The sequence below is a fragment of the Convolutriloba macropyga genome, chromosome 4 (assembly GCF_964194025.1).
Source record: "Convolutriloba macropyga chromosome 4, txConMacr16.3, whole genome shotgun sequence".
NCBI lineage: Eukaryota > Metazoa > Xenacoelomorpha > Acoela > Convolutidae > Convolutriloba > Convolutriloba macropyga.
This window is the reverse complement of record NC_134471.1, coordinates 39791836-39818788: the sequence shown is the minus strand read 5'-3', so window position 1 is coordinate 39818788 and position 26953 is coordinate 39791836. Positions and strand designations below refer to the sequence as shown.

Below are 26953 nucleotides of genomic sequence, written 5' to 3'. Positions count from 1 at the left end.
AAGGACAATGGTTGCTTGTCTCTAAAAAAACTTGGTGGTGCCTCTCAATTGGATTTTCAGAACAAAACTGGACGAGGAAGCTAAAATTGTCCGCTTCGCAACAAACTATATATATTTTTTAGCTGAAGTAGCAAAAAATTGATCCAAAAGCATAAAAAAGTGTAGTGTAAAACAGTTTACATGCACTTATAAGCAAAGATGTACAAAAAACTGAAATAATTTTGGATTACAGCCGCCACTTATTTGCTTGACTCCAATTGGAATAGATGACAAAATAGTATTGTTTTTGGAAAAAATGGCGAAAATTGGGTTTAGTAGACGAACGTTTTTCTGTTTCTTAATTATGAAAAGGTTTTTATTAGAGTTGGTAATGAAGAGTACTTGAAACAAAGCTCAAAAACGGAGCAGCTAAAAGTGGTCGGTTTAACTCGTTTTCATTCTTGACTCCTTTTTGCGTATTGTCTCTGTTCATTTTGGGTTGGTTTGCCTAACAACCTTTTCTTAAAAAACTTTCGCAAAATAATAGAAGAGTAAAAATAACGTAGTGAGGTAAAAAAAATCATTCAATTTGTTTAAGAAGCTTGCCATAAGGAAAACAGAAAAAAATTCGTTTAGCGAAGATAAGAAAACATGAGAAGTACTGAGTTGCAATCCAAAGAATTGATAAAACTGATAAATTGGCTAAAATCAGCGGTGCAATTAACATTTCTGAAACACTGACGTATATGACATTACATTGAGAAAAGGGAATTATCAGAACAAAAAACTGTTTTAAAAAATGGAGAAAATGAACATTTCCTCCCTCATTTGACGCCGACAATCTTTCTAAAGTTGTAACAATTTATTGATATTAATTAGCATACAATACTATTTGATTTGGAACTGCATATTAGTTCCTTTACTAAGTACTACTATCACACATATTGACAAACCACCAACAAACAATGGAATTATCAAAAAAATTCTAAACGGTATTGAAATTAATGGGGTCTAGGTATTAAAACTATCAGCTGAAATTGTGAAAAATTGATCATCTGATCATTATGTAAGCGCAATAATCAGTCATTCTTAAGATTAGGTGACAAAGACAACAAAAGCAAATCCAAATACAAGGAAAACCAAAAAAAGCAACTAACATGGTGTCAAAATCCTTATAACAAACAGTTGTCAATAAAAAAAGTTCAAAAACTTCATTGTCGCGTTGTTGTAATTCCTAGGGGATTTTCATAGATGAGATCAAAGGCCAAGGCCAGAACAAGTTCAACCAAGGTGAAACATTCCTCGCGAAAAAGTTGTCAATTTTCCAAAAAGCTTCAGCTATTAACTCAAAACAATAAAAAAGTTCAACTGGTGTTGTTAGAAGCCCACATCGATCGCTTGTTAAAGTGACTTAGCAACAAAAACTGAGGAAACAAGAAATGCGTTATTGATTAATTTGAAACCATAGAACTCAGTAAACACAATTAACCATCCCTCCAGGCTTTTTTGACACCTGAAACTTAACACCATTAAAATGCTTATGTCACCAACAATCAAGAAAAACAAATTGAAAACAGATATAAAAATTCCACGCATGGAAAAAAAATTCTCCCTCAATAACCTAATATTTTACGTTTTCTTAAAGAAAAAAACGCAAGATGAGCTTTTAAAAAAAACTCGTTTTTAAAAAACTCGGTTTAACTCGTTTTCATTCTTGACTCCTTTTTGCGTATTGTCTCTGTTCATTTTGGGTTGGTTTGCCTAACAACCTTTTCTTAAAAAACTTTCGCAAAATAATAGAAGAGTAAAAATAACGTAGTGAGGTAAAAAAAATCATTCAATTTGTTTAAGAAGCTTGCCATAAGGAAAACAGAAAAAAATTCGTTTAGCGAAGATAAGAAAACATGAGAAGTACTGAGTTGCAATCCAAAGAATTGATAAAACTGATAAATTGGCTAAAATCAGCGGTGCAATTAACATTTCTGAAACACTGACGTATATGACATTACATTGAGAAAAGGGAATTATCAGAACAAAAAACTGTTTTAAAAAATGGAGAAAATGAACATTTCCTCCCTCATTTGACGCCGACAATCTTTCTAAAGTTGTAACAATTTATTGATATAAATTAGCATACAATACTATTTGATTTGGAACTGCATATTAGTTCCTTTACTAAGTACTACTATCACACATATTGACAAACCACCAACAAACAATGGAATTATCAAAAAAATTCTAAACGGTATTGAAATTAATGAGGTCTAGGTATTAAAACTATCAGCTGAAATTGTGAAAAATTGATCATCTGATCATTATGTAAGCGCAATAATCAGTCATTCTTAAGATTAGGTGACAAAGACAACAAAAGCAAATCCAAATACAAGGAAAACCAAAAAAAGCAACTAACATGGTGTCAAAATCCTTATAACAAACAGTTGTCAATAAAAGTTCAAAAACTTCATTGTCGCGTTGTTGTAACTCCTAGGGGATTTTCATAGATGAGATCAAAGGCCAAGGCCAGAACAAGTTCAACCAAGGTGAAACATTCCTCGCGAAAAAGTTGTCAATTTTCCAAAAAGCTTCAGCTATTAACTCAAAACAATAAAAAAGTTCAACTGGTGTTGTTAGAAGCCCACATCGATCGCTTGTTAAAGTGACTTAGCAACAAAAACTGAGGAAACAAGAAATGCGTTATTGATTAATTTGAAACCATAGAACTCAGTAAATACAATTAACCATCCCTCCAGGCTTTTTTGACACCTGAAACTTAACACCATTAAAATGCTTATGTCACCAACAATCAAGAAAAACAAATTGAAAACAGATATAAAAATTCCACGCATGGAAAAAAAATTCTCCCTCAATAACCTAATATTTTACGTTTTCTTAAAGAAAAAAACGCAAGATGAGCTTTTAAAAAAAAAACAAAGCTAAAACAAAAAAAATAACTTAGAATAGACAAAATTTCGTAAATTTTTTCGAAATGAAAACATTAATCAACCAGAGTGTTCATTGATATCTTTTTTAATAAGCTAATACAGATTTTTAACAGATAGTTTGTAGAAAAGTAGCCACCATTGACCCGGTTGTGCTCAAAAAGATTATTATAACAGAATTCGAGATAAAAGAAAAGGATTGCCAAAGTTTTTTCAAAACTCATAAAGTGAAGTTGTTCTGAGTTTTTTCAAAACTCAGAACAAATGAAGAAAAAGCAAAATTCATGAAAATTGTTTTCTCTTGCTAAAAATTTCACTGCATTAAAAACAAGCCAACGATGAATTTATTTAAAACTAGGAAGAAAAAACATTAGTGTTATCTGCATAAAAATAATACCCAGAAAATGTTTCTCGAGTCCACAAAAAAAAACAAAGAAACAGTCACTAGAAAAAAAAACGACAAAATAGAGAAATGTCATCTCACTTTTTTATTTTTAAAAATTTTTCAGACTGAAATTGTTTAAAATCAGCTCATAACTTTTACATACTATTAAATACTAAGCGCAATCGACAAATTTATCCCGGTTGCAACAACGTTTTTCCAAAGGAGAAATTTTTTTAAAAACAAAAACGCCAAAAATGTATAAGTTGCCAGAGAGAAATAGCTCAAAATTGCATTTGAAAATGTAATAAATGCCTATATTAATTTAACAAAAATGATAACGGTACCAACTTTATTGAATTTTTACGCATAATGGTACAAATTACTACTTAATAACAAAAGCCACGAAGTAAGAATTACTAGCAAAAACAAATTACTGTCTCCATTTCTCAGAAAAATTAATCCTTTTGCCTAAGATCAAAAAATTTGACTTTTACCAGATATACGAGAAGTAACTTGTTTCAATGGTTGCACTAAATTGTGCTAGCTCCATTACCATATCAGTGAGAGATAACTTTTGTGTGTCAAAAAAGATCATTTTTTCGGAGAATTGATAATCGAGATGTGACTGCCTTATAGAAAGACAGCAAAGATCCTAAATATAATTACTGTTTTGCTGAGGATGAGTTATTTTTTTCGGTGGAACAAAGCACAAAAAAATGAATTAGGCTACTGACAAGTTTCTTTTTGTAATTTTTTTTTGGGAAAAGTGACAAAGATTTACCGCACTCGGAAATAATATCTAGTGGAATACTTCATTTGAGATTGCAGATTATAGAATATAATAAAACTTTGTCAGACAATTATCAGCTCTTACACCTAAAAACATTTATCAGGTCTGATAAGATCTTACACGAAAAAACTTCACTTTTTTTCAGGTCTTAAAAGGTAAAATTTCTGCCTTATAAGATTTTACACGATAAAAATTCTGCCTTATAAGATCTTACACGATGAAATTTCTGCCTGATAAAAAATATATATCAAGTAAGATCTTATAGGAATCTTATATAATCTTGTAGGATTAACATTCGGAAAGCTATGACTCATCTTCTTATGAGATCTTATACAATAAAAATTCTTAAAATATGGCATGTTCTTCATATTGAAGACAATTCAAAGCTGGTTTCAAGCAGTAGCCAAAAAGCTGCAGAATTCAACACTTAATTGTCAGAGCCACAAAGAGAAAAATATCTCATGCTGTGTTTTGAGACCTACAAGATATTGTGAAAAGGGTTGTTCGAATGTTAGGGGCTTTTTCTGAGGCGGTGATTATCAAACTATGCTGAAAATTTTTTAAAAGATCAAAACCAACTTGGACTGCTGATTTGAGACATATTACTTAGTTGAGACTCAGAATGAAACTGCCGCCAAAATAGAATCAACAAACAATTTTTGTTTCACAATTGGTTAGTTGGCCGATTATTTTTTCTTTCATAGAAACTTGACTACGTTATACGGTTATAATGAAATCATTAAAAAATGTCTTTTCAGATCTTGCATGATAAAATTTCTGCCCGCGATTTTTTTATTATATAAGATCTAAAAAGATATTTATCAAAATTATATGATAACAATTCAGCAAAAATGAATTCTTATCTTATAAAATCTGATAAGCTTATCAGATCTTGTAAGAGAACAATTCAGCAAAATTGAATGATTAGATTATAAGATCTGATAAGTAATTTATATATTACTTATTAAAGATTGAAGTTCACGTACGGCAGAATTCTTATTGTGTAAGACCAGATAAGATCTTACGCGATAGAAATTTTTAATCAGCATCATCTCAGATCTTACACGATAAAAATTTCAGAATCACTGGGGAACTATATTGGACTAAATGATCCTTAAGAGTTGCAGGCTTGTTATTTTAACATGCATTAAAATAAACAAAAACAAGCGCCACTTACACAAACTCGGGCAGCTCAACACTCAAAGCCACCAGCAAATCGTCCATCTCTTGTCGAGCTCTGAAACAGAAACAACTGAGGCATTTCTGCAAATCTCAGCCTAAATGTTATTCAGGCAAACTGTACTTGGGCTCTAATTACTGCCTTAAAGTTTACAGGGATGGGGCTACTTATTTTTGCGCGCGAAATAGATTTACCTTAGTCTTTTAGACTAACCGATTCAGTAAATCACGGAAGGAAAACCTCAATTGGTGCGGTAAAAAATATAAAACACAGGAGTAAACAACATACAATTAAAGTATAAAGACTGTGTTGGAGCTGAGCTTAAGGAATAACAAGCTTGCATAGGCGGGGAAAATAGAAACAAAACACTTTCTTTTGTCTTAGTCATTTAATAGTTATAGTTATAGTTCTAGTTCTAGTTACAGTTTGTCACGTGAGAAAAAGAGAAAAGGGGGAAATAACAAAAAGCAACACACAGAACTCAACGTAGTAGCCGCAGAAAACGGCTGAAAGTATAACTCAGCAAAATATTGCAAAAACAAATTGTCTTGAGCAGTAAATAACGTGTTGCTGTGTCTTGAACTAGAAATATTCCTGAGCAGTAAATTGTTACTGTGTCTTGTATTCAAAATATTATTCTTGAGCAGTAAATTCTGTTACTGTGTCTTGTATCTACGAATTATTGGAGCTGAAATTCAACTGTTACAACCCCAACTTCTGGCATTCTCAACTTGTGAGTACAAAAAGCAAAAGCCAACTTAAGATTAAATTTTAATTTTTCTGCACAAACAGATCTTAGACATATATCTTTGTCTTCGATTTGTTTTTTCTATCGGATTGAACTGGTATACATAAAGAGATCCCGTATTGTGTGATCTGTAGCAATCCAGTTCAAATTGATAGTTGAAAAAACTAAGATCAGCGAATAGTTACGAACTAAAATAGTTAATGCAACGGTAAGTACAGCAGAGCGGATTTACAGTTACAAAAGCGAACTGCATAAACGAAGTATCCGGACAGATTTTGTAACCACTCAGAACGAACTGGGCGGTGTAAAACTTTCTTTGTGAAACACAAGGAGAGCAGCCGTTACATTTGGTCCGCCGACCCGGACAGTGGAATAAACTGCTGTCCAACCCAACAGTCGAAGTGACAAAGTCATCGACGAACGAGAACAAAACTCAACGAGCAAATCAACAACGCAAAGCCAATTAGGCAAAGTGCATTAGAAGTTGAATAGCAAGGCTTAATTAAAGCAAATAAACAAAAGGTACTGTAGAGGTTCAAGCTGCAGTCCCAAAGTACAAACACAGTGACTCCGTCACAGAGTCAGGACATTTTGCATAGACAGATTAGCAACTCCGAAAAACAAATCGAAGCAAAAATTCAGGAGGGCCAGGAACTAATCAGAAACAACGATAGATCAAGCAAACTCAAGACCATCTATAAACAGGTGCTGAAACTTGACGACTCTCTTTGCATTCTTAACCGAAAGCGAGCAAATTTTCTTCGTGATTCTGAATTGTTTGAACGTTACGAAGCCGAACGATTAAATTTCTTACAAAAATTAAACGCAGACTGATTACCATACATTCACGGAGAAACAAACATGACGGATCAACAGAATCAAACTGTTCAATTGACAACCGATGCAGAACGAACTGCCGCTAAGAATTCACAGAATGTTTTAGGAGTTTCTCAAAGAACTGTTGAAAATGGAAACCCAAACAAAGACAACAATTCAAAGGCCTCCTCTGATAAACGAGCTAAAAAAGCAGAAAAGCTTGCGGCTCTAGAGAAAGACTTTGCATCAAAATTGAGGTTGAAGAAAATTGAATTCGAATTGAAAAGGAAGGAGCTTGAAATGGAGATGCAACTTTTTGAAGAAGAAGGTGCACTGAAACTGGAATATGAGAAAGAAGCTCTTGACGCCAGAGCACCAGATTCTGATGATAGTGCAACCCCTAGTATTCGAAGTAGATCACCATTCAACTGGAAAACCCCGAAGAATAAAGATGTTTCCGGTTGGCTCGATAACTCGAATAAATTCTCAAAATTGCACGATTATAGTTTCGAGCGTGCGAAAACCAGGATCGACAACAATTATCCCAGGGTAAGCTTCAATCGCGAAGGTGTACTTAAGTCACGGTCACCGAGTGGAGAGCGTGCCAGCGCAGCCCGGGAACAAGACAAGTTTAAGCGTAATAAACCAAGCAGTAGCAGTCAGCTACCTAAGTTGAAGTTGAGTTCATTCGATGGAAACTCCCTAGAGTGGCCGGAGTGGTCAAATATGTTCAAAGCAACGGTTCACCATCGCAATATACCTGACTCAGAGAAAATGAGCCACTTGAAAACTTTGTTGACAGGTAAAGCAAAATCAGCTATATCAGGAATGGCCTATTCGGGAGAATTCTATGCTCAAGCGTGGGAACTCCTGGGACGGAAGTTTGGGCGACCTTACCTAATTGTTGACGCTCAGCTCAACATGTTGCGCAAACAACAACCAATTCGAATGCACGACTCAACGGCTATAATTAATTACTCAATAACAATCAGCAACCTAGTTAATGTACTGAAGCAATACAACTATGAGGGCGACCTGCAATCAAGTTCAACACTGCAGGTGGCAATTGAAAAACTGCCCCCAAACTTGAAAGAAAAGTGGTTCTTTTTCGTTGACGAGTGTCAAGAAGATAGGCCCGATCTCACTCTCCTTGAAAAATGGTTAGCTCGAATGGCTTTGTCCATGAAGGAATGCCAACAACCAAGAGCGAACGAAAGGAAGATGATCGACCAAACGCTAACAAGGAAAAACGATTCTCAAAATCGTCAAACGTTACTGCGAGTTCGAATGCGAACGAAACGAAGCAAATGCAAAACAACTGTCCACTAGCGGATGGCACTCATAAAATATGGAACTGTCCAATATTTAAAAATATGAATGTCACCGATCGCTATGCAGCAGTGAGAAAAGAACGCTTATTTTATGGATGTCTTGGGAAAGGGCATGCAATCAAAGATTGTAAAGTCCACCCGTGCGGTATAAATGGATGTACCAAAACGCACAACAGACTGCTACACTCAGAAAACCAAATGGACAAGGGTAGTCACGCAGTTAACGTAAGCGCAGCAACAATCAACCAGAGTAACCAAGTTACTAGTTTTCTTCAAATAGTTCCGGTATCGGTTCAGAGTGGTGGTAACAGGTTGACTACTTACGCTTTCCTCGATAGTGGTTCAAGAGTATCATTCATCGATCAAAGTGTCAAAGATCAACTACAAGCCAAAGGCACGGACGTTACCTTGAACATAGCTGGCATACATGGGACGCAAGATTTGAGGACAGAAAAGGTTCCTATCACAATAAAGGGACTACATTCAAAGGTGCATTCAATTGAAGCGTTTGCACACCCATCAATCTCGTTGGGAAACACAACATATGATTACAAAGAACTGAAGAACAACTTCAGACACCTGAATGTTCTCACAAACAGAAAATTCATCCTGATGGAAGTAGGCATCATACTTTGACAAGATGCCTACGAAATTCAACGTCCATTAGACTATAAGATTGGAACACGAAGTGAGCCTTTCGCCGTCTTAACAGAATTAGGATGGGTAGTCAGTGGTCCCATGACGGGCAAGAAAAGTCAAAATGTTTGTCATTTCGCCTCCACAGAAGATGTGAAAGTGGCCGAAAATATACAATCATGGTGGGACATAGAAACTTATGCTTCCAAAATAAATGTTGTAAGTCAATCAAAGAAAGAGCAGCAAGCTCAGAAGTTTTTAGAGAGCACAACAAAGTTTACGGGCGAGCGGTACGAAGTGGGCATGCTCTGGTGTGAACCAGAACCCAATCTTCCAAACAACTACGGCTCGGCCCTTGGTCAGCTCTACTCACTGGAACGAAGATTCCAACGAGACCCAAATTTAAAAGAATTGTATCAACAGTCAATTGATACAGATGTTGAAAAAGGATTTGTGAAGATCCTTGGTAAATCGGAAGTCAAAGGCACTTTCGGAAAGGAATGGTATTTGGCACACCACCCAGTACTAAACCCCAACAAACCGGGTAAAGTTCGCCGTGTTTGCAACGCTGCAGCAAAATACAAGAATATATGCCTAAATGACAAGTTGTTGGCCGGACCCGATCTACTACACGGATTGATCGGAACAATATTCAGATTTCGAGAAGGATCAATTGTCCTAACCGCAGATATTGAATCATTGTTTCTGCAAGTGCAAGTTCCTGATTGCGATAAAAGCTGCTTGAGATTTTTGCGGCGAACAACAATGAACGAACCTGTGCAAACATATGAGTATCAACGTCATGTTTTTGGAGCAAAGAGTTCACCAACATGTGCCAACTATGCTCTGAAGCGAGTAGCCATCGACAACGAAGACGAGTTCCCAATTGCAGCAAAATCAATTCAAAACAACTTCTACATGGACGATTTCATCAAGTCAGTCGAAACAACTGAAGAAGCAATCGAGGTTTTCAAACAACTGCAACCTCTTCTTTAAACATGGATTTGAACTGAAGAAGTGGATCACCAACAGCAACTTGGTAACCAACGCAATCCCAGAGGACTTAAGATCAATGAGCAAAACGAAGCAGGTTGAAGTAGAGCCCAGCCAGGAAGGGTCATCGGTGCTTGGGCTTCAGTGGACGATTACCGATGATAGTCTACAGGTTTGTAGAGGTACAAGCAAAGGAGTTGAGACCCCAATCACCCAAAGGAAGATATTATCTCTAGTTTCTTCAGTGTTTGATCCTCTTGGACTGTTTGCACCATTCAGTGTCCATATGAGACGACTCCTGAAGAGCATCTGGACCAAAAATGGACAACATTGGGACAACTCAGTAAAATCTAACGAAGAAGAAGAGTTTCTGAAGTGGAAAGCGCAGCTTCCAGAAGTAGCGGAAACAAGCATTGATAGAAGATACTTCAGCACATCCAAGGACAAATGGGAGCTTCATGTGTTTGCCGACGCATCTGAAGATACAATGTGCGCAGTGGCATACCTACGTTCAAAGCCCAAAGAATACTCAGCAGACTTAGCATTTGTAATCGGAAAGTGCAGAGTCGCACCGATGCGACACCTTTCCATACCACGCTTAGAACTACAAGCAGCAGTGATGGCGGTGAGACTTAGAGAACAGATAGTCAAGGAACACGAATCGAAGATTCAGAGTTGCAACTTCTGGACAGACTCCACTACTGTTCTGCAATGGATTCACAGCTCCCACCGCAAGCAACAGGTGTTTGTTGCAAACAGAGTGGCGGAGATTTTGGATACAACTAATGTTTCACAGTGGAATCATGTGAGTGGTATTAACAATCCAGCTGACATCGGGACACGAGCAATCAATGTTGACGAACTCAAGAGAAGTGAATGGCTCACTGGGCAAGCCTGGTTGAAGCAACGAGAGGACGAATGGCCTGAACAGTTGAATTTAACATTTGCTTCAGACGATCAAAACGACCAAATGGTTTTCTCAGCTAAGGTTGAGGAGACAAACCCGATGATTCAGTGGGAACGATTCAGCAATTACAATCGACTAGTAAATACGATGGCATACGTACAGCGCGTATTTAAAAAACACAAACCGGCAACAAAAACACTAAGTGTTGAAGAAAAAGAGGGCGCACAAGCAGGCATCTTCTGACTACTGCAGAAAGAACAGTTTGCTGAAGAGATAAAATCTCTCAACGCTGAAAAAGAATTTCCAAAAAACAGCAAAATCCTCCAGTTTTTACCATTCATAGACCAGCAGGGACTTATTCGTGCTCAAGGCAGAATAGGTAAAAGTCAATTGAACTTCGAAACCAAGCATCCAATACTGTTACATTGGAAGCACCATGTAATTGAATTATTCTTGCGAAATGAACATAAGAATAGTCATCACGAAGGTACTGAACATGTCAGAAACATAGTTCAGCAGAAATTCTGGATCCTAGGCATACGAAATGCTTTGAGATCGATCAAAAACAAATGCATTAGATGTCGAAAGGGAAGAGCCCAAACAAAGGCACCAGTAATGGCAGATCTACCTGAAGAACGATTAGTCGCATCAACAGTGTTCTCGAATGTGGGTGTAGACTGTTTCGGACCATTCACAGTAAAGATTGGTCGAAGAAACGAAAAGCGTTGGTGCTGTCTATTCACATGTCTTACTGTACGAGCGGTACATATAGAGATTGTACCAAAACTAGACACTGATTGTTGTCTAAACGCAATTGTGCGATTCATTGCACGAAGAGGCAAACCGGTCAAAATGATTAGCGATAATGGGACAAACTTTGTTGGAGCTGAAAAAGAGCTGGCAGAGTATATAGCAGCATGGAACAAGAGGCAAATTGAAGAACATCTGAGTCAACAAAGTATCAGATGGAAATTCAACCCACCTGCAGCACCACACTTTGGAGGAGTGTGGGAAAGACTGGTTAGGAGTTGCAAGAAGGCAATGTATGCTGTGCTGGGCAATCGATCAGTCACGGAAGATGTTCTGTCAACTACGATGAGTCTTATTGAACAGACGTTGAATGCTAGACCGCTGACACAGGTCAGTTCTGATGCTACCGATTTAGAAGCTATAAATCCAAACCATTTTCTACTTGGCAACAAGAACCTTTGTTTACCGTATATATCAGGTGTAGAGCAGTTTGTTGATCATAGAAAGCTCTTCCGACAAACGCAAGCTTACGCAGACCTCATCTGGGACAGATTCCGCAAAGAGTACTTGCCAACGTTGAACAGTCGTAAAAAATGGCAGACCACAACGGACAGAAGTCTTCAGCAGGGTGATCTCGTGTGGTTAGTGGAAGACAGTGACAAACGTGGATGTTACAATCTGGGTTTGAAGCATTTTGAAACATTTGAAGGTTCCGACGGAGTGATTCGATCAGCGAAAATCCGAACAAAAGATGGATACTTCAAGAGGCCCGTAGTGAAGCTCGCTCCAGTACTACCAACTGACGATGATGTTTTCACGAAGGAAAACAGGGCCGGCGATGTTGGAGCTGAGCTTAAGGAATAACAAGCTTGCATAGGCGGGGAAAATAGAAACAAAACACTTTCTTTTGTCTTAGTCATTTAATAGTTATAGTTCTAGTTCTAGTTACAGTTTGTCACGTGAGAAAAAGAGAAAAGGGGGAAATAACAAAAAGCAACCCACAGAACTCAACGTAGCAGCCGCAGAAAACGGCTGAAAGTATAACTCAGCAAAATATTGCAAAAACAAAATGTCTTGAGCAGTAAATAACGTGTTACTGTGTCTTGAACTAGAAATATTCCTGAGCAGTAAATTGTTACTGTGTCTTGTATTCAAAATATTATTCTTGAGCAGTAAATTCTGTTACTGTGTCTTGTATCTACGAATTATTGGAGCTGAAATTCAACTGTTACAACCCCAACTTCTGGCATTCTCAACTTTTGAGTACAAAAAGCAAAAGCCAACTTAAGATTAAATTTAAATATTTCTGCACAAACAGATCTTAGACATATATCTTTGTCTTCGATTTGTTTTTTCTATCGGATTGAACTGGTATACATAAAGAGATCCCGTATTGTGTGATGTGTAGCAATCCAGTTCAAATTGATAGTTGAAAAGACTAAGATCAGCGAATAGTTACGAACTAAAATAGTTAATGCAACGGTAAGTACAGCAGAGCGGATTTACAGTTACAAAAGCGAACTGCATAAACGAAGTATCCGGACAGATTTTGTAACCACTCAGAACGAACTGGGCGGTGTAAAACTTTCTTTGTGAAACACAAGGAGAGCAGCCGTTACAGACTGCTCTCTATAACTAAAATGACAAGTCTCTATAACTATGGTTATAGAGAGTTGTCATGCTTTATTTGATAAAGAATGGAGTCTTCTCTATCTGTGATTGGTTGAAAATTCACATAATAGTTTTTCATCTGCTGCAATTAAACGGGCGTCATATCCGTGAAACATTTGCTACGCGTTAAAATTTTTGGGTGTGAAACAAACAAAAAATCGTTTGTTATTAACCGGTTTCTCTGGCAAGAATCGAGAGGCCTATTTACATAAGAATTCGCTCAAAATGGCACGACTTTCTCGGGTTTAACCATAACATTTTTTTGGTTGACCGCATGACAAATTATGTATAAAACACGCAGTTTTTCGAGAGTTTCCGTGACAACTTCGAGTAAAAAATTGTACGTTTTATCACGCGAATAAATACAATAAAATCGACTAACTTTGATCGAAATTTTCACAATTTTTAGATGAGTTATCAAGAGCATGCAAAGTAAAAGGGTCTTAGCAGTTTCTGCGCCTAACAATAAAGTAATATCTGAGCAAAACATTTTTTCAGTGAAAAAATTGGTCGCATTTATATATTATGTCCATTTATGGTTTGTTAATGTAGTCGAACATATTCTCTACTTGGTGCGATAACTAACTAACATTTGGTAGTCTTCTATCTCGCTCAGATCCCCGTCATAGTTGAGCCCCCACTCTATGAAAATTGTGGGACAGACCATTGTGAACATAATAGCTGCCACGAAGAACTCGAACACAAACACAAACACTATGATCTTGAACACACTAATAAGTTTGAGGTATCCAAGCTTGTAATAAGAGTAGGCATTGAAAATACCCACAATTCCTGTGAGGGAAGTGCGAGGCATGGAAGCAACTCACAAATAACTAAGAATCAAATTCTATTCCGAATTTCAAAGTCAAGGAACGAGAAAACACAAGCGCCTTAATGGAAGTAGTGTAGTTTTAACTCAAGTAGAGGCCTGCGGTTGGTCAAGTCTGACGAACGAGGCAAATTTTGGATCATGTACTTTTTCAGCTCAGCTTGCCTGTGTCTTTTCATAACGTGAACGAGATAAAGTCTAGATCATATCGCATTTTGCTCTGTATGGATCTTTACACAAACGCGCCGAAAGTTCGAAAGAGTCAACGTCTGGGTATTTTCATTAGCAGAAGTGGTCTGAATGGTCGTTTTGATCAGATCAGTCATTTTGAAAAATGCGCATTCCATAGTGCAGAAGACCGAGTAAAGACGACGTAAGAAATGTTTGCGATGTTTGGTGTCAAACCTAAGAAATCGTCGGTATGTTTGATCTCTTAGATTTGATATGTTTGGTTTCAAACGTAAGAAAAATGATTTTAATCAACCCCAATTGACCAAACTGATCAAAAACTGTCAAAATGCTGTAAATGACAGTTTTTCGTCGTTTTTGAATATTTTCGAACTGTAACTTTAGGAAACAATCGCTTTTAACCGTTTTCAATCTTTTAATTTAGGAAATGATAGTTTGTGATTGTTATCAGATACCGGCGTTTTAGGATACCGGCGTTTTTCTACTTTTTAAATGAAGCTACCGTTTTTGATTGAACGTCTTTGACAGTCTTCATCATTGAGTCAACACAAGTCAAGATCCGCGCTCAAAATCACCAAATAGTGTGGGTTATGTAACCTGGGTCAAAGTATAACCTTTCAAAACCGAATATCCCGACAATTTCTAGCGTTTAAACCCGGACTTACCGAAAATTTTCTACTTTTAAAACCAAACATACCGACAACTTCTTGAAACCCGAGTTACCGACAAATTGTTACCATTAAAAAGCGAAAATACTGACGATACCGAAGGAAAATTTTTGTTACTTCTGCTTTTCGGTATCGGCGGTATGTTCCGTTTTAAACGGAAGAAATTGTCGGCATACTCAGTTTTTTAGAATTTTTATGTGCGGTTTTAAACGTAACTAGCAGGCCCGCAAAAGCATAGCAAGAAAATCATTTAAAAGAATAGGTTTAAAATTGAGATTTTTTCGTACCAGCTCGGGCTGTAAGCCATGCCCATCCTTCAACAGCCAGAGGTATTACGTTTTACGTTACCGATGTGTTTGGTTTAGTATATTACGCCAAGTAACACCAATTTTTTTATTAAAGATTTAATTCGCTGAGCTATCTTGCAAGCTTAAGTACCGCTAAGACTTGTACAGATAAGAACTTCTACATGCTGGCAGAGCGCAACTCATATAAAACATTAATCTACAGGTTTAAGGTGCGGTAAAACAGGCGAAGAGCGGATGAGAATTAAATCCTAATTTTTCCAAAAAAAATCGCATCTTTCGAGATCACATTTTATACAATGAACGATTCATCTCCCCCATACTCAAAAGAGCTGCGGCACTTACAGCTGAAAGCCCCGAGGGATTTCATGTGCTGCAAGTGCCGACCAACTGGGAGCGCGAAAGCTGGAGATGAAAAGTCCAAAGTTTCCAAGTGAAGGACTTGGTCAATCTTCCTCCATCATAATTGGAGGTGAATATTAACAATCTATTACAGTAGATGAGGTCGTCACATACGACGTAATCATAAATTCGTGCTTAAAGAAAGTGAGAAAAGAATGTGAGAAAAGAAAGTGAGAAGAGAAAGTGAGAAAAAGTGAGAAAAGATAGTGAGAAAAGAAAGTGGAAGAAGAAAGTGGGAGAAGAAAGTGGGAGCAGAAAGTGGGGAAAAGTGAGAAAAGAAAGTGAGAAAAGAAAGTGAGAGAAGAAAGTGAGAGAAGAAAGTGAGAAAAGAAAGTGAGAAGAGAAAGTGAGAAAAGAAAGTGAAAAAAGAAAGTGAGAAAAGAAAGTGAGAAAAGAAAGCGAGAAAAGAAAGTTAGAAAAAAGGGAGGAAAAAATGAGAAAAGAAAGCGGGAAAAGGAAGTGAGAAAGAAAGTGAGAAAAGAAAGTGAGAAAAGAAAGTGAGAAAAGAAAGTGAGAAATGAAAGTGAGAAAAAAAAGTGAGAAAAAAACGAGAAAAGAAAGTGAGAAAAGAAAAAGAGAAAAGAAACGGAGAAAAGAAAGTGAGAAAAGAAAGTGAGAAAAAAAAGTGAGAAAAGAAAGTGAGAAAGAAAAGTGAGAAAATAAAGTGGGAAAAAGAAACTGAGAAAAGAAAGTTGGAAAAGAAAGTGAGAAAAGAAAGTGAGAAAAGAAAGTGAGAAAAGAAAGTGGAAAAAGAAAGTGGGAAAAAGAAAGTGGGAAAAGAAAGTGAGAAAAGAAAGTGTGAAAAGAAAGTGAAAAAACGAGAAAAGAAAGTGAGAAAAGAAATAAAGAAAAGAAAGTGAGAAAAGAAAGTGAGAAAAGAAAGTGAGATAAGAAAGTGAGATAAGAAAGTGAGATAAGAAAGTGAGAAAAGAAAATGAGAAAAGAAAGTGAGAAAAGAAAGTGAGAAAAGAAAGTGAGATAAGAAAGTGAGATAAGAAAGTGAGAAAAAAAGTAAGAAAAGTAAGTGAGAAAAGTAAGTGAAAAAAGAAAGTGAAAAAAGAAAATGAAAAAAGAAAGTGAGAAAAGAAAGTGAGAAAAGAAAGTGAGAAAAGAAAATGAGAAAAGAAAGTTAGAAAAAAGGGAGGAAAAATGAGAAAAGAAAACGAGAAAAGGAAGTGAGAAAGAAAGTGAGAAAAGAAAGTGAGAAAAGAAAGTGAGAAAAGAACGTGAGAAATGAAAGTGAGAAAAGAAAGTGGAAAAAAACGAGAAAAGAAGAAGAGAAAAGAAAAAGAGAAAAGAAGAAGAGAAAAAAGAGAAAAGAAAAAGAGAAAAGAAAGTGTGAAAAGAAAGTGAGAAAAGAAAGTGAGAAAAGAAAGTTAGAAAAAAGGGAGGAATAAAATGAGAAAAGAAAGCGAGAAAAGAAAGTGATAAAAGAAAGCGAGAAAAGAAAGTGAGAAAAGGAGGTGAGAAAAGAAAGTGAGAAAAGAAAGTGAGAAAAGAAAAAGAGAAAAGAAAAGGAGAAAAGAAAGTGAGAAAAGAAAGTGAGAAAAGGAAGTGATAAAAGAAAGCGAGAAAAGAAAGTGAGAAAAGAAAGTGAGAAACGAAAGTGAGAAAAGAAAGTGAGAAAAGAAAGTGAGAAAAAAAATGAGAAAAGAAAGTGAGAAAAGAAAGTGAGAAAAAAGGGAGGAAAAAATGAGAAAAGAAAGTGAGAAAAGAGAGAAAAGAAAGCGAGAAAAGAAAGTGAGAAAAGAAAGTGAGAAAAGAAAGTGAGAAAAGAAAGGGAGAAGAGAAAGCGAGAAAAGAAAGTGAGAAAAGAAAGTGAGAAAAGAAAGTGAGAAAAGAAAGTGAGAGAAGAAAAAGAGAAAAGAAAAGGAGAAAAGAAAGTGAGAAAAGAAAGTGAGAAAAGGAAGTGAGAAAAGAAAGCGAGAAAAAAAAGTGAGAAAAGAAAGTGAGAAAAGAAAGTGAGAAAAGAAAGTGAGAAAAGAAAGTGAGAAAAGAAAAAGAGAAAAGAAAAGGAGAAAAGAAAGTGAGAAAGGAAAGTGAGAAAAGGAAGTGAGAAAAGAAAGCGAGAAAAGAAAGTGAGAAAAGAAAGTGAGAAAAGAAAGTGAGAAAAGAAATTGAGAAAAGAAAGTGAGAAAAAAAAGTGAGAAAAGAAAGTGAGAAAAGAAAGTGAGAAAAAAGGGAGGAAAAAATGAGAAAAGAAAGTGAGAAAAAAGAGAAAAGAAAGTGAGAAAAGAAAGTGAGAAAAGAAAGTGAGAAAAGAAAGTGAGAAAAGAGAGTGAGAAAAGAAAAAGAGAAAAGAAAAGGAGAAAAGAAAGTGAGAAAAGAAAGTGAGAAAAGGAAGTGAGAAAAGAAAGCGAGAAAAGAAAGTGAGAAAAGAAAATGAGAAAAGAAAGTGAGAAAAGAAAGTGAGAAAAGAAAGTGAGGAAAGAAAGTGAGAAAAAAAAGTGAGAAAAGAAAGTGAGAAAAGAAAGTGAGAAAAAAGGGCGGAAAAAATGAGAAAAGAAAGTGAGAAAAGAAAGTGAGAAAAGAAAGTGAGAAAAGAAAGTGAGAAAAGAAAGTGAGAAGAGAAAGTGAGAAAAAAAAGTAGGAAAAGAAAGTGAGAAAAGAAAGTGATAAGAGTGAGAAAAGAAAGTGAGAAAAGAGAGAAAGTGAGAGAAGAAAGTGAGAAAAGAAAGTGAGAAAAGAAAGTGACAAAAGAAAAGGAGAAAAGTGCGAAAAAAAGTGAGAAAAAAGTGAGAAAAGTAAGTGAGAAAAAAAAGTGAGAAAAAAGTGAGAAAAGAAAGTGAGAACAGAAAGTGAGAAAAAAATTGGAGAAAAAAAGTGAGAAAAGAAAGTGAGAAAAGAAAGTGAGAAAAGAAAGTGAGAAAAGAAAGTGAGAAAGAAAGTGAGAAAAGAAAGTGAGAAAAGAAAGTGAGAAAAGAAAGTGAGAAAAGAAAGTGAGAAAAGAAAGTGAGAAAAGAAAAAGAGAAAAGAAAAAGAGAAAAGAAAAAGAGGAAAAAGAGAAAAGAAAGTGAGAAAAGAAAGTGAGAAAAGAAAATGAGAAAAGAAAATGAGAAAAGAAAGTGAGAAAGGAAAGTGAGAAAAGAGAGAAAAGAAAGTGAGAAAAGAAAGTGAGAAAAGAAAGTGAGAAAAGAAAGTGAGAAAAGAAAGTCAGAAAAGAAAGTGAGAAAAGAAAGTGAGAAATAAAAGTGATAAAAGTGAGTGAGAAAAAAGTGAGAAAAAAAGTGAGAAAAGAAAGTGAGAACAGAAAGTGAGAAAAAAAGTGGAGAAAAAAAGTGAGAAAAGAAAGTGAGAAAAGAAAGTGAGAAAAGAAAGTGAGAAAAGAAAGTGAGAAAGAAAGTGAGAAAGAAAGTGAGAAAAGAAAGTGAGAAAAGAAAATGAGAAAAGAAAGTGAGAAAAGAAAGTGAGAAAGGAAAAAGAGAAAAGGAAAAGAGAAAAGCAAAAGAGAAAAGAAAGTGAGAAATGAAAGTGAGAAAAGAAAATGAGAAAAGAAAATGAGAAAAGAAAGTGAGAAAAAGGGAGGAAAAAATGAGAAAAGAAAATGAGAAAAGAAAGTGAGAAAGGAAAGTGAGAAAAGAGAGAAAAGAAGGTGAGAAAAGAAAGTGAGAAAAGAAAGTGAGAAAAGAAAGTCAGTAAAGAAAGTAAGAAAAGAAATTGAAAAAAGAAAGTGAAAAAAGTGAGGAAAAAATGAGAAAAGAACGCGAGAAAAGGAAGTGAGAAAGAAAGTGAGAAAAGAAAGTGAGAAAAGAAAGTGAGAAAAGAAAGTGAGAAATGAAAGTGAGAAAAGAAAGTGAGAAAAAAACGAGAAAAGAAAGTGAGAAAAGAAAAAGAGAAAAGAAAGTGAGAAAAGAAAGTGAAAACAGAAAGTGAGAAAAAAAGTGGAGAAAAAAGTGAGAAAAGAAAGTGAGAAAAGAAAGTGAGAAAAAAAGTGAGAAAGAAAGTGAGAAAGAAAGTGAGAAAAGAATGTGAGAAAAGAAAGTGAGAAAAGAAAGTGAGAAAAGAAAGTGAGAAAAGAAAGTGAGAAAAGAAAGTGAGAAAAGAAAGTGAGAAAAGAAAAAGAGAAAAGAAAAAGAGAAAAGAAAAAGAGAAAAGAAAAAGAGAAAAGAAAAAGAGAAAAGAAAGTGAGATAAGAAAGTGAGAAAAGAAAATGAGAAAAGAAAGTGAGAAAAGAAAGTGAGAAAAAAGGGAGGGAAAAATGAGAAAAGAAAATGAGAAAAGAAAGTGAGAAAGGAAAGTGAGAAAAGAGAGAAAAGAAAGTGAGAAAAGAAAGTGAGAAAAGAAAGTGAGAAAAGAAAGTGAGAAAAAAGGGAGGAAAAAATGAGAAAAGAAAATGAGAAAAGAAAGTGATAAAAGTGAGCGAGAAAAAAAGTGAGAAAAGAAAGTGAGAACAGAAAATGAGAAAAAAAGTGGAGAAAAGTGAGAAAAGAAAGTGAGAAAAGAAAGTGAGAAAAGAAAGTGAGAAAAGAAAGTGAGAAAGAAAGTGAGAAAGAAAGTGAGAAAAGAAAGTGAGAAAAGAAAGTGAGGAAAGAAAGTGAGAAAAGAAGGTGAGAAAAGAAAAAGAGAAAAGAAAAAGAGAAAAGAAAAAGAGAAAAGAAAGTGAGAAAAGAAAGTGAGAAAAGAAAATGAGAAAAGAAAGTGAGAAAAGAAAGTGAGAAAAATGGGAGGAAAAAATGAGAAAAGAAAATGAGAAAAGAAAGTGAGAAAGGAAAGTGAGAAAAGAGAGAAAAGAAAGTGAGAAAAGAAAGTGAGAAAAGAAAGTGAGAAAAGAAAATGAGAAAAGAAAGTCAGAAAAGAAAGTGAGAAAAGAAAGTGAGAAAAGAAAGTGAGAAAAGAAAGTGATAAAAGTGAGTGAGAAAAGAAAGTGAGAAAAGAAAGTGAGAAAAGTGAGAAAAAAAGGGAGAAAAGAAAGTGAGAAAAAAAGAGAGAAAAGAAAGTGAGAAAAGAAAGTGAGAAAAGAAAGTGAGAAAAAAGGGAGGAAAAAATGAGAAAATAAAATGAGAAAATAAAGTGAGAAAAGAGAGAAAAGAAAGTGAGAAAAAAAGTGAGAAAAGAAAGTGAGAAAAGCAAAGGAGAAAAGAAACTGATAAGAGTGAGAAAAGAAAGTGAGAAAAGAAAGAGAGAAAGTGAGAGAAGAAAGTGAGAAAAGAAAGTGAGAACAATAAGTGAGAAAAGTGCAAAAAAAAGTGAGACAAGAAAGTGAGAAAAGAAAGTGAGAAAAGAAAGTGAGACAAAGAGTGAGAAAAGAAAGTGAAAAAAGAAAGTGAGAAAAGAAAGTAAAAGAAAGTGAGAAAAGAAAGTGAGAAAAAAAGCGAGAAAAGAAAGTGAGAAAAGAAAGTGAGAAAAGAAAGTGAGAAGAGAAAGTGATAAGAGTGAGAAAAGAAAGTGAGAAAAGAAAGAGAGAAAGTGAGAGAAGAAAGTGAGAAAAGAAAGTGAGAACAGTAAGTGAGAAAAGTGCGAAAAAAAGTGAGAAAAGAAAGTGAGAAAAGAAAGAGAGAAAAGAAAGTGAGAAAAAAAGTGAGAAAAGTAAGTGAGAAAAGAAAGTGAGAAAAGAAAGTGAGAAAAGAAAGTGAGACAAAAAGTGAGAAAAGAAAGTGAAAAAAGAAAGTGAGAAAAGAAAGTAAAAGAAAGTGAGAAAAGAAAGTGAGAAAAAAAGCGAGAAAAGAAAGTGAGAAAAGAAAGTGAGAAAAGAAAGTGAGAAGAGAAAGTGAGAAAAGAAAGTCAGAAGAGAAAGAGAGAAAAGAAAAAGAGAAAAGAAAGCGAGAAAAGAAAGCGAGAAAAGAACGTGAGAAAAGAAAGTGAGAAAAGAAAGTGAGAAAAAAAGTGAGAAAAAAAGTGAGAAAAGAAATTGAGAAAAGAAAGTGAGAAAAGAAAGTGATAAGAGTGAGAAAAGAAAGTGAGAAAAGAAAGAGAGAAAGTGAGAGAAGAAAGTGAGAAAAGAAAGTGAGAACAGTGAGAAAAGTGCGAAAAAAAGTGAGAAAAGAAAGTGAGAAAAGAAAGAGAGAAAAGAAAGTGAGAAAAAAAGTGAGAAAAGTAAGTGAGAAAAGAAAGTGAGAAAAGAAAGTGAGAAAAGAAAGTGAGACAAAAAGTGAGAAAAGAAAGTGAAAAAAGAAAGTGAGAAAAGAAAGTAAAAGAAAGTGAGAAAAGAAAGTGAGAAAAAAAGCGAGAAAAGAAAGTGAGAAAAGAAAGTGAGAAAAGAAAGTCAGAAGAGAAAGAGAGAAAAGAAAAAGAGAAAAGAAAGCGAGAAAAGAAAGCGAGAAAAGATCGTGAGAAAGGAAAGTGAGAAAAGAAAGTGAGAAAAAAAGTGAGAAAAAAAGTGAGAAAAGAAAGTGAGAAAAGAAAGTGAGAAAAGAAAGTGATAAGAGTGAGAAAAGAAAGTGAGAAAAGAAAGAGAGAAAGTGAGAGAAGAAAGTGAGAAAAGAAAGTGAGAACAGTGAGAAAAGTGCAAAAAAAAGTGAGAAAAGAAAGTGAGAAAAGAAGGAGAGAAAAGAAAGTGAGAAAAAAGTGAGAAAAGTAAGTGAGAAAAGAAAGCGAGAAAAGAAAGTGAGAAAAGAAAGTGAGAAAAGAAAGTGAGACAAAAAGTGAGAAAAGAAAGTGAAAAAAGAAGGTGCGAAAAGAAAGTAAAAAAAAGTGAGAAAAAAAGCGAGAAAAAAAAATTGAGAAAAGAAAGTGAGAGAAGAAAGTGAGAAAAGAAAGTGAGAAAAGAAAGTGAGAAAAGAAATTGAGAAAAGAAAGTGAGAAAAGAAAGTGAGAAAAGGAAGTGAGAAAAGAAAGTGAGAAAAGAAAATGAGAAAAGAAAGTCAGAAGAGAAAGAGAGAAAAGAAAGCGAGAAAAGAAAGTGAGAAAAGAAAGTGAGAAGAGAAAGTGGGAAAAGAAAGTCAGAAGAGAAAGAGAGAAAAGAAAAAGAGAAAAGAAAGCGAGAAAAGAAAGCGAGAAAAGAACGTGAGAAAAGAAAGTGAGAAAAGAAAGTGAGAAAAAAAGTGAGAAAAAAAGTGAGAAAAGAAAGTGAGAAAAGAAAGTGAGAAAAGAAAGTGATAAGAGTGAGAAAAGAAAGTGAGAAAAGAAAGAGAGAAAGTGAGAGAAGAAAGTGAGAAAAGAAAGTGAGAACAGTGAGAAAAGTGCGAAAAAATGTGAGAAAAGAAAGTGAGAAAAGAAAGTGAGAAAAGAAAGTGAGAAAAGAAAGTGAGAAAAGAAAGTGAGAAAAGGAAGTGAGAAAAGAAAGTGAGAAAAGAAAATGAGAAAAGAAAGTCAGAAGAGAAAGAGAGAAAAGAAAGCGAGAAAAGAAAGTGAGAAAAGAAAGTGAGAAGAGAAAGTGAGAAAAGAAAGTCAGAAGAGAAAGAGAGAAAAGAAAAAGAGAAAAGAAAGCGAGAAAAGAAAGCGAGAAAAGAACGTGAGAAAAGAAAGTGAGAAAAGAAAGTGAGAAAAAAAGTGAGAAAAAAAGTGAGAAAAGAAAGTGAGAAAAGAAAGTGAGAAAAGAAAGTGATAAGAGTGAGAAAAGAAAGTGAGAAAAGAAAGAGAGAAAGTGAGAGAAGAAAGTGAGAAAAGAAAGTGAGAACAGTGAGAAAAGTGCGAAAAAAAGTGAGAAAAGTAAGTGAGAAAAGAAAGAGAGAAAAGAAAGTGAGAAAAAAAGTGAGAAAAGTAAGTGAGAAAAGAAAGTGAGAAAAGAAAGTGAGAAAAGAAAGTGAGAAAAGAAAGTGAGACAAAAAGTGAGAAAAGAAAGTAAGAAAAGAAGGTGAGAAAAGAAAGTACAAAAAAGTGAGAAAAAAAGCGAGAAAAAAAATTGAGAAAAGAAAGTGAGAAAAGAAAGTCAGAAGAGAAAGAGAGAAAAGAAAGCGAGAAAAGAAAGTGAGAAAAGAAAGTGAGAAGAGAAAGTGAGAAAAGAAAGTCAGAAGAGAAAGAGAGAAAAGAAAAAGAGAAAAGAAAGCGAGAAAAGAAAGCGAGAAAAGAACGTGAGAAAAGAAAGTGAGAAAAGAAAGTGAGAAAAAAAGTGAGAAAAAAAGTGAGAAAAGAAAGTGAGAAAAGAAAGTGAGAAAAGAAAGTGATAAGAGTGAGAAAAGAAAGTGAGAAAAGAAAGAGAGAAAGTGAGAGAAGAAAGTGAGAAAAGAAAGTGAGAACAGTGAGAAAAGTGCGAAAAAAAGTGAGAAAAGAAAGTGAGAAAAGAAAGAGAGAAAAGAAAGTGAGAAAAAAAGTGAGAAAAGTAAGTGAGAAAAGAAAGTGAGAAAAGAAAGTGAGAAAAGAAAGTGAGAAAAGAAAGTGAGACAAAAAGTGAGAAAAGAAAGTAAGAAAAGAAGGTGAGAAAAGAAAGTACAAAAAAGTGAGAAAAAAAGCGAGAAAAAAAATTGAGAAAAGAAAGTGAGAGAAGAAAGTGAGAAAAGAAAGTGAGAAAAGAAAGTGAGAAAAGAAAGTGAGAAAAGAAAGTGAGAAAAGAAAGTGAGAAAAGGAAGTGAGAAAAGAAAGTGAGTAAAGAAAGTGAGAAAAGAAAGTCAGAAGAGAAAGAGAGAAAAGAAAGCGAGAAAAGAAAGCGAGAGAAGAAAGCGAGAAAAGAACGTGAGAAAAGAAAGTGAGAAAAGAAAGTCAGAAAAGAAGGTGAGAAAAGAAAGTGATAAAAGTGAGTGGGAAAAGAAAGTGAGAAAAGAAAGTGAGAAAAGAAAGTGAGAAAAGTGAGAAAAAACGGGAGAAAAGAAAGTGAGAAAAGAAAGTGAGAAAAGAAAGTGAGAAAAAGTGAGAAAAAAGGGAGGAAAAAGGAGGAAAAAAATGAGAAAAGAAAGTGAGAAAAGAAAGAGAGAAAAGAAAGTGAGAAAAGAAAGTGAGAAAAGAAAGAGAGAAAGAAAGTGAGAAAAAAAAGTGAGTAAAGGAAAGTGAGAAAAGAAAGTGAAAAAAGAAAGTGAGAAAAGAAAGTGAGAAAAGAAAGTGAGAAAAGAAAGTGATAAAAGTGAGTAAGAAAAGAAAGTGAGAAAAGAAAGAGAGAAAGTGAGAGAAGAAAGAGAGAAAAGAAAGTGAGAAAAAAAGTGAGAAAAGTAAGTGAGAAAAAAAAGTGAGAAATGAAAGAGAGAAAAAAAGTGAGAAAAGTAAGTGAGAAAAAAAAGTGAGAAATGAAAGTGAGAAAAGAAAGTGAGAAAAGAAAGTGAGACAAAAAGTGAGAAAAGAAAGTGAGAAAAGAAAGTAAGAAACGAAAGTGAGAAAAGAAAGTGAGAAAGAAAGTGAGAAAAGAAAGTGAGAAAAGAAAGTGAGAGAAGAAAGTGAGAAAAGAAAGTGAGAAAAAACAGTGAGAAAAGTAAGTGAGAAAAAAAGTGAGAAATGAAAGTGAGAAAAGAAAGTGAGAAAAAAAGTGAGAAAAGTAAGGGAGAAAAAAAAGTGAGAAATGAAAGTGAGAAAAGAAAGTGAGAAAAGAAAGTGAGACAAAAAGTGAGAAAAGAAAGTGAGAAAAGAAAGTAAGAAACGAAAGTGAGAAAAGAAAGTCAGAAGAGAAAGAGAGAAAAGAAAGCGAGAACAGAAAGCGAGACAAGAACGCGAGAAAAGAACGTGAGAAAAGAAAGTGAGAAAAGAAAGTCAGAAAAGAAGGTGAGAAAAGAAAGTGATAAAAGTGAGTGAGAAAAGAAAGTGAAAAAAAAAGTGAGAAAAGTAAGTGAGAAAAAAAAGTGAGAAATGAAAGTGAGAAAAGAAAGTGAGAAAAGAAAGTGAGACAAAAAGTGAGAAAAGGAAGTGAGAAAAGAAAGTGAGAAAAGAAAGTCAGAAGAGAAAGAGAGAAAAGAAAGCGAGAAAAGAAAGCGAGACAAGAAAGCGAGAAAAGAACGTGAGAAAAGAAAGTGAGAAAAGAAAGTCAGAAAAGAAGGTGAGAAAAGAAAGTGATAAAAGTGAGTGAGAAAAGAAAGTGAGAAAAGAAAGTGAGAAAAGAAAGTGAGAAAAGTGAGAAAAAAAGGGAGAAAAGAAAGTGAGAAAAGAAAGTGAGAAAAGAAAGTGAGAAAAAGTGAGAAAAAAGGGAGGAAAAAGGAGGAAAAAAATGAGAAAAGAAAGTGAGAAAAGAAAGAGAGAAAAGAAAGTGAGAAAAGAAAGTGAGAAAAGAAAGAGAGAAAGAAAGTGAGAAAAGAAAGTGAGAAAAAGTGAGAAAAAAGGGAGGAAAAAGGAGGAAAAAAATGAGAAAAGAAAGTGAGAAAAGAAAGAGAGAAAAGAAAGTGAGAAAAGAAAGTGAGAAAAGAAAGTGAGAAAAGAAAGTCAGAAAAGAAGGTGAGAAAAGAAAGTGATAAAAGTGAGTGAGAAAAGAAAGTGAGAAAAGAAAGTGAGAAAAGAAAGTGAGAAAAGTGAGAAAAAAAGGGAGAAAAGAAAGTGAGAAAAGAAAGTGAGAAAAGAAAGTGAGAAAAAGTGAGAAAAAAGGGAGGAAAAAGGAGGAAAAAAATGAGAAAAGAAAGTGAGAAAAGAAAGAGAGAAAAGAAAGTGAGAAAAGAAAGTGAGAATAGAAAGAGAGAAAGAAAGTGAGAAAAGAAAGTGAGAAAAAGTGAGAAAAAAGGGAGGAAAAAGGAGGAAAAAATGAGGAAAGAAAGTGAGAAAAGAAAGAGAGAAAAGAAAGTGAGAAAAGAAAGTGAGAAAAGAAAGAGAGAAAGAAAGTGAGAAAAGAAAGTGAGAAAAAGTGAGAAAAAAGGGAGGAAAAAGGAGGAAAAAAATGAGAAAAGAAAGTGAGAAAAGAAAGAGAGAAAAGAAAGCGAGAAAAGAACGTGAGAAAAGAAAGTGAGAAAAGAAAGTCAGAAAAGAAGGTGAGAAAAGAAAGTGATAAAAGTGAGTGAGAAAAGAAAGTGAGAAAAGAAAGTGAGAAAAGAAAGTGAGAAAAGTGAGAAAAAAAGGGAGAAAAGAAAGTGAGCAAAGAAAGTGAGAAAAGAAAGTGAGAAAAAGTGAGAAAAAAGGGAGGAAAAAGGAGGAAAAAAATGAGAAAAGAAAGTGAGAAAAGAAAGAGAGAAAAGAAAGTGAGAAAAGAAAGTGAGAAAAGAAAGAGAGAAAGAAAGTGAGAAAAGAAAGTAAGAAAAAGTGAGAAAAAAGGGAGGAAAAAGGAGGAAAAAAATGAGAAAAGAAAGTGAGAAAAGAAAGAGAGAAAAGAAAGTGAGAAAAGAAAGTGAGAAAAGAAAGAGAGAAAGAAAGTGAGAAAAAAAAGTGAGTAAAGGAAAGTGAGAAAAGAAAGTGAAAAAAGAAAGTGAGAAAAGAAAGTGAGAAAAGAAAGTGAGAAAATAAAGTGATAAAAGTGAGTAAGAAAAGAAAGTGAGAAAAGAAAGAGAGAAAGTGAGAGAAGAAAGAGAGAAAAGAAAGTGAGAAAAAAAGTGAGAAAAGTAAGTGAGAAAAAAAAGTGAGAAATGAAAGAGAGAAAAAAAGTGAGAAAAGTAAGTGAGAAAAAAAAGTGAGAAATGAAAGTGAGAAAAGAAAGTGAGAAAAGAAAGTGAGACAAAAAGTGA

The 26953-nt window shown here is 34.6% G+C and overlaps 1 protein-coding gene across 1 annotated transcript in view; it reads right to left on the bottom strand.

Moving 5' to 3' along the window:
- LOC142338427 (uncharacterized) overlaps positions 1 to 26953 on the bottom strand; it is a 109512-nt gene that overhangs the window by 23983 nt on the left and 58576 nt on the right. The window contains exons 12-13 of the mRNA XM_075388187.1: positions 13716 to 13919; positions 5271 to 5330 (exon numbers count right to left, since the gene is read on the bottom strand). Coding sequence (XP_075244302.1) covers positions 5271 to 5330; positions 13716 to 13919 — 264 coding nt within the window. The remainder of the gene's footprint in view (positions 1 to 5270; positions 5331 to 13715; positions 13920 to 26953) is intronic.